Source organism: Cardiocondyla obscurior, linkage group LG13 (genome assembly GCF_019399895.1).
Source record: "Cardiocondyla obscurior isolate alpha-2009 linkage group LG13, Cobs3.1, whole genome shotgun sequence".
Classification (NCBI taxonomy): domain Eukaryota; kingdom Metazoa; phylum Arthropoda; class Insecta; order Hymenoptera; family Formicidae; genus Cardiocondyla; species Cardiocondyla obscurior.
Genome location: NC_091876.1, coordinates 1,386,519 through 1,403,648, shown reverse-complemented (window position 1 = coordinate 1,403,648; position 17,130 = coordinate 1,386,519). Strand labels below are relative to the sequence as shown.

General features: G+C 34.5%; 2 protein-coding genes across 5 annotated transcripts in view; one reads left to right on the top strand and one right to left on the bottom strand.

Moving 5' to 3' along the window:
- Positions 1-1,141, top strand: part of LOC139107523 (angiopoietin-4) — a 13,096-nt gene extending 11,955 nt beyond the window's left edge. For 3 of the 4 annotated variants that reach the window (XM_070665196.1, XM_070665195.1, XM_070665194.1), the window contains 4 exons: positions 16-203; positions 350-493; positions 630-754; positions 894-1,141. In XM_070665196.1, the coding sequence (XP_070521297.1) occupies positions 16-203; positions 350-493; positions 630-754; positions 894-1,000 (564 nt within the window). In that variant the 3' untranslated portion in view covers positions 1,001-1,141. Of the gene's footprint in view, positions 1-15; positions 204-349; positions 494-629; positions 755-893 lie in introns of those variants that run through there. The other variant, XM_070665197.1, reaches the window with a different exon arrangement.
- Positions 25-17,130, bottom strand: Unc79 (UNC-79 domain-containing protein). The gene is made up of 49 exons (XM_070665243.1): positions 16,935-17,130; positions 16,610-16,778; positions 16,446-16,540; positions 16,129-16,248; positions 15,893-16,054; positions 15,502-15,672; positions 15,011-15,100; positions 14,639-14,824; positions 14,271-14,503; positions 13,985-14,199; positions 13,612-13,916; positions 12,842-12,983; positions 12,523-12,699; positions 12,183-12,448; positions 11,881-12,023; positions 11,561-11,785; positions 11,329-11,472; positions 10,825-10,954; positions 10,564-10,736; positions 10,344-10,492; positions 10,092-10,249; positions 9,816-9,997; positions 9,533-9,734; positions 9,227-9,421; positions 8,980-9,093; positions 8,115-8,263; positions 7,861-7,982; positions 7,518-7,752; positions 7,303-7,444; positions 7,021-7,219; positions 6,620-6,893; positions 6,220-6,449; positions 5,686-6,152; positions 5,534-5,623; positions 5,226-5,402; positions 5,044-5,129; positions 4,692-4,948; positions 4,479-4,592; positions 4,271-4,411; positions 4,050-4,204; positions 3,870-3,964; positions 3,495-3,746; positions 3,177-3,404; positions 2,925-3,086; positions 2,671-2,843; positions 2,232-2,493; positions 1,997-2,137; positions 1,768-1,890; positions 25-1,675 (listed from the first exon to the last, which is right to left on the bottom strand). Exons 3-49 carry the CDS (start codon positions 16,465-16,467, stop codon positions 1,487-1,489), a joined length of 8,367 nt encoding a protein of 2,788 aa, XP_070521344.1. The 5' UTR covers positions 16,468-16,540; positions 16,610-16,778; positions 16,935-17,130; the 3' UTR covers positions 25-1,486.

Below are 17,130 nucleotides of genomic sequence, written 5' to 3'. Positions count from 1 at the left end.
AATTTTTATATAAAGGTTATTCAAAGGAGAGATGATTATGGAGAGCCGAGAGAGAATTTTAATAGAGATTGGTCGGATTATAAAAATGGGTTTGGAGATCCGTCTAAAGAATTTTGGCTGGGCAATGAAAACATATACATGTTAACAAATAATGAAGATTACATGCTCAGAGTTGAATTAGAAGACTTCGAAGGTAACAAAAGGTATACGCCTAAACTGTAGATTATCGTAGTTTTACTAATCTTAATTGGCAGTAATAATAAAACTTTAAAACTTGTACTGGCAATACATCACGCAGGAATAAATTGAACTGAACTCGATCGAATACAATTATAATTTATTTTCTTAGGTACGCACAGTATTCACATTTTAAGATTTATTCAGAGGGAGAGTATTATAAATTGGAGATAGATGGATACGAAGGAAACGCCGGAGACTCATTAAACGATCCCTGGTACGGATCGAACAATAGTCCGTTTTCTACGTACAACAGGTGAGATACAACTTACATAACGTAAGGTATAGAACAATTATTATATAATAAATGAAACACAGTTATATCATCATAGTGACGTGCAAAATTATTTACCGTGAGAACTTAGTGATTTTTTAAATATTCGTGATTTAAGGGATAACGATAGATCATCTTTGAATTGTGCTTCGATGCTCAAGGGTGGTTGGTGGTGGAAATCTTGTGGGCGTGGGTTGAATGGTCTTTACCTAAATGATCCACAAGATCTTACTGCACGACAAGGTATGTTTATAAGTCGCTATAAATATTAAAATGGAGAAAACATCTTACTTTTAATTAATATAACAGATATATTATATAAAAATTATATAATTAAATTTTTCGTCTGCATTTGTGAATATAAATTATATTATTACTAAAGGTATTGTATGGTTCCGGTGGAGAGGGTGGGATTATACTTTAAAACGTGCAATGATGATGATTAAACCAAAAGGACCAGCAACCACGACAACGACAACAACCGTATAAATATCGAAATTGTAAAAATTTTTTAATGTTAAATTAATCGAAATTGTTTGCGCGATAAAATAACAACCTTGCACATAGTACTTAAATTATATTGTAAACGTATGAACACGCTATTAATATTTAATATGGATCTTTAAAGCACTTTGTTCAATTTTTTTATCCACTGTATCCATATTTTCATTAATTTAAAAAAATTGCATCTCAAATTTTCTTTGTATTTTACATAATAAAACACTTCAATAAAAAATTATTTTCTAATAAGATCGATCTTAGATCTATATTAATATTTGCTATATTATTTTTAAAAGGAAATTTAATTGTTGGCATTTCTTTTATATTTAACGATTTATTAAAATTATAACAGTTATAATTTAAATAATTCCTCTTGTGTAACATTCTAACTTGTTTTTACTCTTAATCGGTATACAATAATCCATTTTAATTCATAAAGCTCGTGTTTAAGCTCTCTTTCTTTTCAGTTACTCTTTAAATGGAATAAAATTGTGTGGCGGTCGAAGATTGCATTTCTATTTGGCCCATCTTGAACTGTAAACGATGTAACCATCGTAAAAGTATCGCGTTCGATTCTCTTCGATTACTAACGAAATTCTCCGCCATTCTATTCGGTGGGAAATCGCGGCAATTCTGCAATCGCATTTGTAAATGTCCTGGTAGCTAAAGAAAAAATGAAACGAGTCAACGACTGGTCAAGGTACCTTTATCTCTTTGTTCCGATTGTTTGTTTCTGTTTCCGACACTATTCTTACCTGAACATGATGAGAAAATAATATGGCGTTCCATAAAGGTAGTAATTTACTCAACAGAATCGCTCCGCATTCCAGTAAGGCCTCTAACAAGCTTAGGAAATGCAAATTAAGCATTTCGGAGAGCTGAAAAATTAAAATGTCTCTTTCATGCCGTAGCCTCAAGCTCAATTCGAATGTGTCAATTTAAGGTAGGTAAAATTTAAAATCAAACATCGAGAATTGCACTCACAGCTTTCGAATAGGAAACGAGTTGCAAAATGCATGGTGTTATCTTGCCCCAAAATTCTAATAAGATGTTCATAGTGATATTGTAACTCTCACTGTTTGTTGCGTAATTCTTTGACATTTCTTCCAAATACATTGTCCAAAGCTAAAGTAAAATATATATATCGATTAATAAATACTAAAAATATTTAATATTTAAATCAGTAAATTATTATAATAAGACGTAAAGATATAAATACTTGAAAAAGAATAAATGCATGGAAAAGCGACGACATGTGGAGAACTGAGGTTTTTGATTGCTCCGGAAACCCCGAAAAAATTACTACTATATAATCTGCGATGTGGCAAGATACTTCTTGAGGTATCGGTTGCGCCAACGGAACCGACGCATGAGAGTGACTGTTATTATTATCAGTGTACATTGCCATGTGTGTAAGGGATCCCAATAGCAGCCAAGATAAAAGTCTTATGTGCCCAATGCAATCAAGATATTCTCGAGCTCTAAAATGTTGACAAAAAAAAATCACATTTAATTAACTTTTACGATGTTCTACTGCTTTAAAATTACTATTACCGCGATTGTGATTGTGCACTAATCCTTTTATATCATTAATTTGTAAAAGGCCTCAAGCCCGTTCAGTATTATAAATTAATATTAGATGCACGTAAATTATTTACCCTTGTTGTATAGATGGAGTGGTGTATAACCACGGCAAGTAACGGGCAACGGCTCTGTTTTCTCTATTGTTGCCTCTTGTAATTTCTAAAGCTACATATTGAGCAAGACCGCACTTCAGCATCCCACCTATTGTGTCCTCATTTAATCCCGCTTGCATACCTTTGTTGTAACTCTGAAAAAAATAAAATTAATTTGTAATTTTTTTTTTAACGCATGTACACATTGCATGTTTTAGGTTAAATTAAATTATTACCTTAATCTTGCTTAAAGTGTGAAAATCAGTTAAAAAATCGAGGACGTCTGATAACTGATTCTTTAAAGATTCAGAGGCATTCGTGTTATAGATTGGTGACATATCTGTTTGTATATTATTTTCCATCGCAACGACACTGTTAGGCAATGATCCTCCAACATCCTGTCAATTACATTATTATTATCTCTTCGATTTATGAATATTTTAATTAAATTACAATTAATTTTTTAAAAGCTTTAATATGTTATTTACTTGAAGCACAAACTGCAGCAGTAGCAGAAAATTGGAGTCTGGTATTGTAATTTTAAATTTAATCGCTTGCATTAACTCAAATACAATTGTTCTCCCAAAAAAGTGTTTGTCACGATCACGAGTAAATCCTCGATGACATAAATAGCACAAGTCCATTAAATAATTGTATTGCAATGTGGAATTTTGTATAGCGTAACTTAACACTTTGGAAAATGGATCCAGCATTCCCTAAAAGAATATTGATATAACAATCATTTAAAAAAAAAAAAAAAAAAAATTATATTTAATTTTATCTTATGTAATTTTTAATTAAATTACTTTTGATTGTTGAATTCCCGGCACTTTTAATATCGAAATCATAATTCGTAAGAGAGGAGTAATATCGTCGATAGAAGGAAGCATAAGAACGAGTCTTCTAAATAATCCATCGAATTGTGTCAGCAACCCACTCCATGTAGCCGCAGCAGGACCCAATCCTGCTTCCAGTGGCAAACAATCCAAGTAACACGCAATATTATATAATATTATAGGCAGCCGTTCCAGCGGCAATGATTTTTTCATATTTAATGTCTGAAATTGAATATTATAAAACATGTATAATTTTTATTTTCATGCTCCTTTTAAAATCTATAATCTATGTAATAATATCTATCGTAATTTTTTTTTAAGATAATAATTAAATCGCATTCTTACCTCAAGCAACAACTGCAAGGGCGCGATCGGATTTAATTCGTTAAAATCGATCAGAGCCTGTGCAACGCTTTTGAAAAACTGCAATCTTGTCGTTTCTGCAAGTTAACAAATTATAAAATAATGTTTTATATGATTATATTCTTGGATTTAATCTATTAATTAATTAAAGTTTACTCTTACCGTTCAAATGCGTTTGAAACATTTGCATAAATACTCCGTTAGGAGCTAATTGGTGGAGAACGCATCTGAGAAATTGATGCGCTACACTGACCGCACCACCCGGCAGATGCATGTTTGTTTCGCTTTGCCAAGGATACATTGCATTAAGAGAGACCCTATTATTACACGAACAATACATTAGTCATATATTAATCTTAAAATGTAACAAAAGTAATTCTTACTTAGTAACTACGCCGAGTATCTCTGGCAATAACGGTGCTGCTAGAGATGGTTCTCGATGAATAAACGTTCCTAAAGTTATTATGCACAAGCCGAGTTCTTCATCAGAATATTCTTCTCTAATCGTTCCGCACTCTGAACATCTGTAATAATATGTTAGTTAAAAATAACATTTATGGTACAATTAACATTCGGCCTGTTAAACTATACCTGTCGTAAACACAATCATCGCCAATGCGAAATAAACTTTGCTTCAAATTAAAATCAGCATGATACGCTTGCTGAGAGACTAAATCTAAATCTTGTTGAACTTGTGGACCGGACCTATAAAATAAGAGACACGTATAGATTAACATGTAAGGTTACATAATTTTAAATTTCAATTAAATATAATTTTTTTAATAATGAGAAATGTAAATTTACCAGGATTCCGTACGCCTAGCGTGAGTAATTGTGTCGTGATCCGTTATAGCGGCGATCTTCCGTGCTCTGTCACGTTGAATTCGAAACTGATCCTTGGATCTGATCTTTTGATCGTAGTCTGCTATTTTTGAAATAAAATCTCCAGGATCGATCGCCGGTGGAGACGATTCCAAAGCCACCTGTTTAATTAGTCTTCTTGGACTCGTTGATCTGCTCGAATTAACTTCGTTGCACGTCGTTGGTACGAGCGACGCTGACTGCGAACAAATATAACATAAAATTATGTCCCTCTTAGAATTAAACAAATTTTATCTGAAATACTTGTTAATAACAATTAAAAACGCATTCTTACTACATTTTCAGATGTGCCGCTATCCTGTTTCGTAAGTACCAAGTCACGAGTGCCATATTTTGAGTCTTCATTCGATTTATTCGTATCTAAAAAAATTTTTTTTTTACGTTTGTCATAAATTTTGATAAAATATTATTCTCACAAATAGATTTTTGTAATTTTTAAGAATAGCGTGTGCGAACCTTCAATGTCTGAAATTTCGAGAGCTTGACGTACTCTCTCGACTAAGCTAGGGAAATCTCTCGGAGGACCAACAGGCAGTAATCGCTCTGGCGTTGGAAATTCCAATTGAGAGACGCTGTGTGGACTCGTAATGTCGCTAGACATACAAGTCTCACTGTCTTGATCAAACGAAGAACCTACAAAATTAAAATTAACTTCAACTTTTTTGAAATATATTTTATTATATTTTATTTTAAATTTGCTTCTTCAATTATCTATTTTATATTGTAATTAAGTAATTAATTAAGTGCTCCAAACGATTACTTACTGACTGTCAAAATATCCATTTTCGATAACGGTGATTCCGGAGAACAATATGTGTCCTCGCATTTTAATACACGTTGCGTAGCTCGTGATCCTATTAAAAGTTATTAATTTTATTTATTGTTAATTAATAAAATAATAATATAAATTATTTACCAGTCGCTCGAACTATTGTACCAATAGGAAGCAGTCGTTCGACAGTTGGAGTGGTTATCAAAGGTTGTGAACTGACAGAGGGATCGCCTGTGTGTTGCCCATTCTCTATGCTTATAATTTGCGATGATATAGAAGAACTCAATGCTGGCGAGCTTGAATTATCACTGTTCGTCACTGTAATTACTTGGCAAGGTGAAACTGGCGATGTTGCTGTAATTGTAATCTGTTCCACATGCTTTTGTCTACCTAATTTCGCGTTTAGAGCCTCAACGTTATTAATAGTCCCGGCAGCCTTTATAAGCTCTTTTTCTTTTTCCTTTTCTTGTTCTTTCTCCTTTTCGATTTCCATATCCTTTTTTTTCTCGGTCTCCTTCTCGGTTTCTTTTTCAGTTTCCTTCTCTTTCTCCTTTTCTTTTTCTTTTCCTTTCTTTTCTGTTTCCTTATCTTTTATCTTTAGTAATTCAGATCTAAAGCATAATTATTTATTATTATTAAAATTGTATTAAATAATAATAAAAAAATATTTAATCCTACCTTTGAATATGAGGAATGCTGGTTGCAAGAGCTAAAGCACTTGATAAATCGTACGTTTTTGACGTGTCTCCATTATAAGGCAAATGTCCTTTGCCGTTTTTTAATGGTGGCATAGCTGTTTTAGGCAAAGGTCTTAGAGGATCCTGTTGTCCGGTGAGAAATGTACTCGTTACCATCATTTTCACACCTTCGTATACGCTCCATTTTTTTTGAGGGACGCCTTTATTTCCCTAGAGCAACAGATAACATTCGTTATAATTCGTATGCCTCTATTAAATAATTTTAATTTATTTTGTTAATTATATAACTTATTATTTAAATGCTTATTTTTTAATTTTCAGCTATTTTTTATTTCTCCGTAAATAGAGTTTGAAATTGTTAATTAATTTGTAATAATTACCTGACTAACTTCCTCTTCGTTTCCTCCTAAAAACCATACAGGTCTCGATGCAGATTCCGTCTTCGATTTGCCAATGCTTCGGTTGCTCGTCTCGACCGTACTCATTCCTTCAGACACAATAGACATACGTGGTTCTTGAAGAACGTTTCTGGGAACCGTTTCTTCTAATTCGCCAAGGGATCCTCCGCTACTACCATGTAAGGTGCTGTCAGATTTTGGGCTCTCAGGAATCGCCGCCAGTTCAGACTCCGTATCGTCCGCATTGATCGAATAACTTCGCAAAAGCATTTCGCAATAGCGAAAAATTTTAACATGCTTCTGTTACTTCAATAAAGATAGATTCTCGTGCAGGAATAAATTATTTTAAACTATGCAATAAGACTGATTAAAAATTAACTGACCTGGTAAAATGTTTGTTGAAGTAACGGCACGCTGGACTGTTATTCTCTTCCCAATGAGTTTCCATTTGTCCGTGCATTCCTCCGGGACTGCGTTGATGCACCGAAATTGACGCACGCATCGGCGGAGTTTCCGTGTCTATTTCTCCCATTGTATTCGTTGTTAATTCGTGTTCAACTCCGAGCGAGGGTTGAGACACATCTAAAAAATATTTTTTTATTTAATAATTATTTTTCGAGAGAGATATAATATTTGTGACGTTTTAAATATGCTTAATTCCTCACCGCGAGATCTAGATGGTGGCGCACTCATAACTACAGTCGCCGGTATTCTTTTACATTGATGATGCTGTGTACTTAGAGTATTTAAAACTATTTTTACTAATGCTTGTAGCTGATTACACCATGGCTGTTGCCCATACTGACACTTAAAGAAAAATGTTTAATTGCAACGAAAATTGCATTATGCAAATTACCTTGTATATTTTTTTTTCCTTTACCTTATATAAAATAACTAATAGAGACATCAACCACGATCGTCTAATGTGTGGCTCCAAATACCAAAGACTGTAATTCGGCGGTTGAGGATCACCAGTCGGGGGTGTTGCTTGCGGGGGATAAGGACAATATTGTAATATCGCCAGAATTGGCGGGGTCATCATCCAGCCCATCACATGATTTTGGTCTAATAATTGTGGCAAATTTGCAATAAAGACGTTATATGCCGGTGAAAGTCTGTAATAAATTTCGATATTTTAATTATTAATTTTTTTTTTTTTTTTTTTTTATAGATAGAATTAAAATATAAGATTAATTAATAAAGTAATGTCACAAAAATCTCACCTTAGACGTTGTGGAGTAGTATGGAAAGTGCGCTCCGTTTGATTATATCCCAAAAGAAGATACAAATGTCGTAAGACTATGCCTTGAGTTTTCGACATTGGTTTCTCGTCCGTCGGATAAGCCTGATTAAATAATAATTTAATTACATAAGAATGAAAGAGTGCATTATAATTTGTAAAATTTTGTGTTAAACACGTGTTTTTAATGTATATTTATATAATATGATTCGATAGATTGATATCATCTAACCTAACCTGATCCTGTCTTGATAAAAATTGCATCAAAAGGAAAACTAATAGATGCATGGTCTCTTTATCTGCTTCTTCAAGATCAACAATTTTGTGAGTATATCCCGGTAACGTGCTGGCTTCGTCGACCATATTCAACGAATGTATGTGACCATCTACAAAGTTTTCTTATATTAATTACATTGTGCATGCCATTAAAAGAATTTACTAAAAATAAGAAATAAGATCTACAAGTAAGAATAACTTAATATTGACTATATAATTTCTATATCTATGTTATTTTTTCACGATTCAAGAAATTAATCACAGATATGTGCAAAGAGTAAATTATAAGTTTATGCTAAATGGAAAGAGGGAAAGCATGCATGTCATATTTTATTTCAAAAGCAAATTTAAGCAATAAACGAAGAGAAGTAACAATTCATTAATTCCAAATCATGTTCCAAGATTAATAGAAGAATTAAACTATATTTTTATATTGTTTTTATTACGTATTTGTAAAAAGGATAATCGTATTGTTAAATCTTCGTTATCACTCGTAAATTTACAAGACGTTACACGCACAAGCAATTTATGAGCTCTTTCATAATTTGCTTGACCGATTTATTTTACATTCTTAAAACAAATCGGTCTAAAGCGACAATTTTTTACATCTTAAACATACATTAACAAGACATGAAACTCATTAAAGCATCTTTGCCGATTCTGCGACTTTGCTACTTACCGTTCGATCTATACGACCGATCGGTCCGTCTGGAGTCGATTGCTTTAACATCCTTTAATAGTCCGTGTAATACAAACGAGCAGACATATTTGCGTATATACATTTATGTCTTGTCTACAGCTACGCAGGCAACACACGCTACTCTACCTGGAATACTGTTATTAGGCGGGGTGGACCCCAACAACTGACCCAGTCCGAATCTCGAGCTCTTCCTTTTCAAGATCGGCGCGGAATACTGTCGGCTGTACACCTTTTCCTTTTCTGCAGAAAAGATGCGGAAAACAAAAAGGAGAAAAATAACACACAGTGTACGACATAGTCTGTGAGATGTGCGCGAAGAGGCGATAGGGATAAGGAGGACTGAGAAAAGCAGGAATAAATTTAAAGCGCGTACCTTGCTTAGTATCTTGTCGGGGTATCATCGACGCCGGTGCGGACATTGTACGCTTATATGGCCACTTTGTGCCAAAGCTTGCGCTCAACGTCTTTACAGAACTTGTTCCGCTACCGTCAGATTGAGATAATGCTTCGTGTGCACGATGCAACTTCTTCATAAATACTTCGCTGTTCATATCCGTATTTTTCAGATCTGCAACAGGACAACTTATAACTCGAAACGATACACTTTACTCGAAAAATAATATTCTTTTAGATATAAAAGATAATATAATTTATATGCATTTTTTAAAATAATACTAACCGCGCAAGTAAGCCACATCCCCCGACTTCTCCAAATTGATTTGAGCCTCGAGAAACAGAGTATCAAATCGATTTAAAAAAAATTCCCACGTCAAGATACGTCGATCGCTGAGACTGTTGTGCAATTGATAAAGCGATTGCAATACCATTGGCCGGTCTACGATTACAGAATCGAATTGCGTTTCCAAACATAAAATTAAAGACTGAAATATAATTATATTTTAATAATTATAGTATAAAAAGCAATTTTTTATCTACGTTCAAAAATGGTAATATTATATTACCCTAATTGCCGTGTCGTGAATAGTACCGAGATACAATGTGGCACGCTGCGCAACATATACATTATTATCATCCATGCTCGTGATTAAGTAACAGAACGCATTTGCTAATGCAGCTTGAAGACTTAATATGTTCCGCAAAGGCGTCGAATCCATAAACCGCGCGATTAACGTTACACGTTCAACTGAAACATCGAGAACGTGTTCATTATTTTCATATAGCTGGAATAAGAAATCAAACGGGCGGTTTAATAATTTATTCAAGTTATACGTGATTACCTGCGACGAATCTGACACGCCAGTCAGAATTGTGAAATTCTTCTTGTACAAGCCGCCAGAACGTATCAGTGCCGCAGGGTAATGTTACACAATGCAACAATAATGGAACGGTCACTTGTGCTATGTGTGAATGCTCTGCATTTAGGAGCTCCCACAAACTATAACAAGAAATCAAGGCTTGTATTTTCTCGCCGTTACTTTACTTCCACAAGTAAGTAATACAATTCTAATTTCAACACGTCCGATACGTACTTTTTTATTAATAAATTTTCTTGGCACCATATAAAGAATCCTTGATGATCTTTCACCGCCGTATTAAACGCGTCACCGTACAAGCACATCACATTTAAACACTGCAGCATGTAATAGAGAATGTCGGGTTTGTCGATCGTCATTATTTCCTGCAAAAAGTTTTTTTTTAAATAAATATTAATCAACATATAATTATTAAATAAATTTATAATAGCGTTACCTTTAGTAATTTATGAATATACTGAAGCTGCTCAGGTAATTCTTCGATTGTGAAACGAAACTTTCCCATGGAGGTGTGCCAAAACTCGTCAGAATCAGCTTCCGGACTTAAACTGACGGGCTCGTCATCTTCTCCTATCAGATGCGGTTTTGCCACATTCACCGTTGCGGTAGCTGAAAGCACGGGTGCACCTTTATACAGCAATTATTATTAAGTTAATATAATTAAAATAGAGATGCAATACGTTGAATATTGACATACCGACATCTGTTTCTGATAACGTAACCGTTCTTGCAACGGCAGACATGATCTTCTCCGTTGGCATGATAGCGGCGAGGTCCAGCTGTTCCGAAACTGTCTCTACTGTCGCTGTCATAATCTGTTCGAAGAACTGACATAAACGATCAAAATAGCTATTCCGGTAACATAGATTAGCCTACCGTGTCTTTGTGATCGGGCCGTGTCGTAGAAGAAGAGACAGAGAGAGAGAAGCGCATACGGACACATATACACATATTAAGACAGTTTTGTAAAGTAGCATGCTGCTTTATCAATGATTGTTCGTGTAATACGCAGTGACATTAGAAACATTTTTCAAGATGTTTGCCTCATTGCTGATAAGAAAAAAAAAATATATCTCTCTTCTTTTTATTTAATAATTAAAATCGCAAAAATTTAATTCGCCAATGAGACAGACATCAAACATATTAGCGTTCAAGGGTTAAGGAATTTGCCAGTTTAGGGTTTATTTGTTAAGAGACGTACGTGTGGCATGTGAACTAAGACTCCACCGACAGAATGCATTTCTGGCACTGGCATATTAATGACTACATCCGGCTTTCCATCGCCTTTTTTTGTTTCCGGTGAACCTTTGCGAGCGTTATCTTCCGCACTTTCATCCACGATCGTCTAAAAAATTAAAAAATCTATTAATTTCTTTTTCTATCACTTAATCTATTTTTTATAATAAACTATTTTAATTATAAAGTCAACAAACATCCGGGGGATATGCTGGATTTTCCGGTGCCATGTAGGTAATTAATTGTAGACATAATTGGTGCCAGATCACTCTCGACTCGCAGTAAGAACATTCAATGTCCGACGTATCGCAAACATGAGAACTATTCCAATTTGACGCAACGATAGACTTCATTAAATGGCAAGCATCTCGGCAAACCCGTGTATTAATTCCGGTATGCTTGTCTACGTTTTGAAGTTCCATCTGTCAAAACCAAATTTTTCATTATTCCCTTACGGTATAAAAAAGATTCTGCACATAGTAAATATTTTACCCAATAATTTTTTTATGTATCTCACCTGTTTTAACAGTATATCAAGCATGAGAATACAACAAGATAAATTAAGTTCTGCGTTTGTCGTGAATTCCATGTGCCTCGGTGTCGGAACTACATCATCGGAAAGCGGTGTTGATTTTCCAGAATCGTTTTCTACTATAGGACCTAAACATTTTAAATTTTGCGTTTAAACAGTATACTTATTATTTTAAATAATAAATTGTGAATAATTTTAATCTGTAGTAAAACTAATTTTTTTTTTTAATATGTATTTTTTCGGTAAAAGATAATTTAATAATATTTGATATAATTATTATTACGTACATGTAATATCGTCTTCTTTTGTAGATTTACTTGGCTTTAATTCTGATTCTGCCGAAGTCATCGATTGCATAACGGCAACTCCGTCACTAAATATTGAAAATAATTGATCCAAGGGTAATGTTATCTCCAGCATGGTAAGGGTTTGTAACCAATTAAGGGCTTGTTCTTGCACTTTAGCGCTCGTATTGACGAATCGTTTCGCTATAAAGTTATACATCTTTTTCACGTCAAATCCCAAAGAATTCATGTCTCGATCCAAGATTTTACTGTAACGTGAATTAACAATTATCTTTTGCAGAAGCGGAAAATTCAGATTTGTAAAAGTCTTTTCGAAACTTGCCTCAATATTATTTTTAACTCCTGAAGTTCATTTTCAGGAACGTCATTTACCACAGCTTCCATCCAATGTGGCATTACGTAATCCCATACGTCGGGCGTAATTACTTCGTACGGTACTAAACAGAACAGCCGATGCAGTCCATCTTTTAAATGTGATGTCCGTGAAGCCAAAGTCTCCCTTTTAATAAAATAACAATTAATTAACGCGATTTAATTATAAATTGCAATAATATAGATTTATTTTTGTTTATTAATTTTTTAATGGCGAGATTTTAGTGAAAATCTTATCTATTTCATAAAAACACGAGCCTCTTTCTTACCAGTGACCTCCGACTCTCACGTAGTCCGCAGGATGTGGTAGCAGGCAGGAAATAAATACTTCGTAATGAGTTTTCATCACTTCCGTGAGCCACTCGCAAACGTATTCCGTTTTCAACTTCTCAAGCGCGCTTTCTGCTTGGCCTGAAATGTTTTTGATCAATTAAAAAATTGTCTGTGAGAAAGTAAAAATATTAATTAATTCAGAAACGCTATTACGACTTATCATTAAATCTAGCGACACATAATGGGACTGGGAACACACGAACGGATTTGACACTTATCGTTTCCCGAATTTATAGCATGCAAGTAAAACGAGGTACATTATTCCAAGTATCCGACATTTAAGTGCAAATTTCAAACACGTGTTGTGTAATAACATCTTTAATACATCGCATGCACCGCTCGTTAGGATCTCGAATTTACATTTTTTTTATTAATTAAATTTATACGGATGGAGTAAATTAAATTCGGCTAAATATTTCAGGTGTACTTTGATCTAATTTCGGAAACAGATATATACTGACGTACATATACAGATATATCGACATAATATTTTTTCCAAGACAAATATACAGAAACAATGAACATTTCACATGTTATGTGTGTATACAGAGGATGCTCACATCTTGTATAAATTGCAACATATTTAGCCGACATACCAAGCTACCACCTACGTCTGGCTCTCTACGTCTACTTGAGTAAAGTGTATATATGCAAAGTGTTAAATTACCAACAGAAAAGATAAGGTGTATAAGTCTTTTTTCAATACCATCGAAACAGTAGGCAGTGACATGAAACCAATGAAATAACATTGACAATAAACGGCCCAGTATTTCAACCGGGGTATCCTCGTTAGGGGTACAAAGTCCCACTAGCAGCCATACGCCGTATCTGCCGAGGAGCTGTCGTTCCTCCAAACTTGTAGGGTCGCAATGACCAAATGTACTCCCGATACCCCCAGCACCGCTCCCGCCACTGCTACTCCCTACGAATCCTTTATTGCTAGTGCTAGCACTCATTTCTGTTGTATCTCGATTGCTATCGATACTTATCGGTTCAGCTTCTCTTAGCAAACTGCAAGACAAATACGTCGTGTCCAGCTGAGTCTGCATTAATAATAATTAATAACTAAAATAGCTTGCCTGACAATAGCTTGAACCATATAAGTTTGCGCTTGCGAATCCAGCTGCGAAATGTGCGGAAGTGCTGTATGATAAACGTGATCACCGCCACGACGATTGTTGTGTCGTATACTGTGACACTGCTGACAATACCTTATAGGATGATTTCCATTATAACTCGCGCATTCTGTTGAAAAGCAAACGCTAATTGCCGATTTGTCCGCTCCTCTGCAATTCTGCATTAAAAAAAAACATACGTTAAAAGTAAAGTCAATTTTTTAATCGTTCTCGAATCTGACGTGTTCACCTTATTCTCGCAAACCATGGACACCTGTTGCATCGGATGTAGAATATCGTAAAACATTTGATTCGGATGCTCCCGATGGATCTCGTTCGCGCATTCAATGCAAAGATAAAGTGGCGGAGGAGATTCAACGGCGTACGTAATGGAAATGTGGTGATTGTAGCAGACTTTTGCAGCTTCCGCATTACCGGCATTTGGACAGCTATCCCGTTGGCATACAAACGGGGTGAAATCGTCTGCAACATAAATAATTTTGCATAACGTGTCCCGGAAATTGTTAGCTTGTCTCGAACTTTTATCATTATTTTCTGCGTGCAGCAGATTCATAAAGATAAAAAGTATGTCACGTTAATTATATATTCGCTACTCACTAGCAAATTTTACCAACACTGCTCGGCGATCGAAAAGATTCGGGTTAAATGAAGGCCAGTAATAAAACAGCAATTTCGCAGCTGACGCTCTCGCCGACGCGGTGCCGTAGGCGATAACGCAAAGTATGTCTTTCACTACGCCTGGCTTCAGGGCCATCAAACACTCCAGCAATTGACAGTGGTGTGCTGAAAAAGAGAAAATGTTTCTCTTACGCAGAGCTGTTTATTTATACAACTGCTTTGCAAATTTTTCTAATAAAGATTAAATTTAGAAAAGTGCGTAAGATATGAATTGATTGTTTAATTCGACAATTCAAATTAATAAAGTGAATTAAGTACTAGTTTTAATTTTATATATTATATGCACGATACCTGGATTATTGGAATATTGAAACACCATCATTATAACAGCGGCCACTGATTGACTAGCGGCACTTTCATCTCCAATTTCAGGTTTTCTTGCTGAAAATTAAAATGTCTGTAAAAATTATCAATTTTTTTTCTGTCGTTTAATTGTAATTAAATTTCAGGTAGTACCGCTGCAAGCTAATTAATACGTGAATAACGTTGTATTATAAAAATACAACAGGTGTTAAATCTAGTTGAAGCTTATGCTAAAATTATATTAATCCTAAAATAAAATGCCTACTATTCTACGCTTTATTAAATGATTTTTGGCCGGCAAGCCAATTGTTTATTTTATAGAAAAGCTGCTATGAGTAAAAATACTAAAACTTTCTTTCCACACTCACATTCCCTCCCGGCAGCTGTTATTCTCTCTTAGAAAGATGAGTGAATGTGTACTTAAAATATAATATACAAATAACACATATAAAAATGTAATTATAGTAAAAAAAACTCACTGATGGTGAAAGGTAAAATGTAAAAACAGAGATAATTGACGATATCTTCATGTAGCTCCACAGGAAGTACCGATATCGTACTGGCAGTTAAGTACGATAAATTGTCGATTAGATCGTGATCGAGGAACAGCAACATGCACGCCAGACATTGCAGCAATGCTTTCCCGAACGCTAAAAAAATTATTATAAATTACATTTATTATGCACATAAAAGAGAGCTCGACAAAAATATTTTGATGACCAGGTAAGCTTATTACCGTATATAGTATATATAAATATGTGAATATACCTTTTTCGAAATTTAGAATAAAAGAATTAAATATATGCAACACTCCTAATGTAATTATAATATAACACAATTTTATATAACGATAAAATAACGAAAATAAACCTGGCTGGCCGATGTGAATCAAGGGAACAACATCGATCATCTGCGTCAATGCGTTGTAAAGTTGTTTGTAGTCTAAATTTGGGAATAACGCCATTCTTTCTCCATCGAGCTCCTGCGATTTGATCATGTCGAACGGCGACACGGATGATTCTTTTAACAGACCTAAAAAGTTTATCGTTATACTAAATTGTTTTGAACAATATATTGCAACGCAATTTATTTATACATTGACTTACATAGCAAGGTTTGAGAAAAATATTTCAATATGTTTGCAATGTCTAAACCTGAAGGTATCGGCTGAGTCCAATACAGTAATCGTTGATAAGCGTCGTGTAGACTAGCGAGCTTTAGGCTATCTATAATGTAAAAAAAAAATGCATAAAAAAATTAATTATGAAACATTGCTTTGCTACATTTAAAAATTAATTTACTTATTAAAATTATTTGATAATTTGACTCATTATTAAACAAAACGTACATTTATAAATTAATAAAATAAAAATTTGTTTTCTGCTAACAACTAATAAAAAAGTAATAAACGTGTAGTAATTACATGACGCATATCTGGTTCCCATCGTGATAATCCAACCGAATGGGCTCGCTCTCACGCATCAGGACGCATTGAATCACAGTGATTAAACTTTAATTCTGACAATAAAAAAATTCTAAGTTAGGACTTGTGTTATGCGAATAAAGGATTATCATGAACGATAATACCTCATACGATTCTCCGGGGTAAACATACTGAGCAAGCTCGCCGGGATCATCTGCAAGCTGCCGCAAGCTACGAGGAGAATTGACGTGCGCGCATCTTTGTATTGATCCATTTGGAATGCTCTGTGGTGCTGCGCATCGACATCCGCACGGACCAAAGTAGATATTTGCCCTAAATTAGGTTATTTGTTAATTTCCTCCAAGTTTATTTTTCGTTTTATTGTTTTATGCTTATTTTACGTCATTCTACGTTTGTACATATGTATTAAATTTTTTAAGATGTACATACGTATAGTACCACTACGTCAAAACAATGAGAATTAATTACCTTTCTTCACCGGACTTGCATTCAACTTTTTTTAGACTTTATTCCGCGAAATCGACGTTCTTCTGTCGATAGAAGGGATAAGGCAACCCGACTTACTCATGTGCACGCTGCAAAAACATTCTACAGATAAGCATTTTCTCGTAAACTGCGTCGAATAGAGAATGTTTTATGATGACTTGTTACATCATACTCCTCT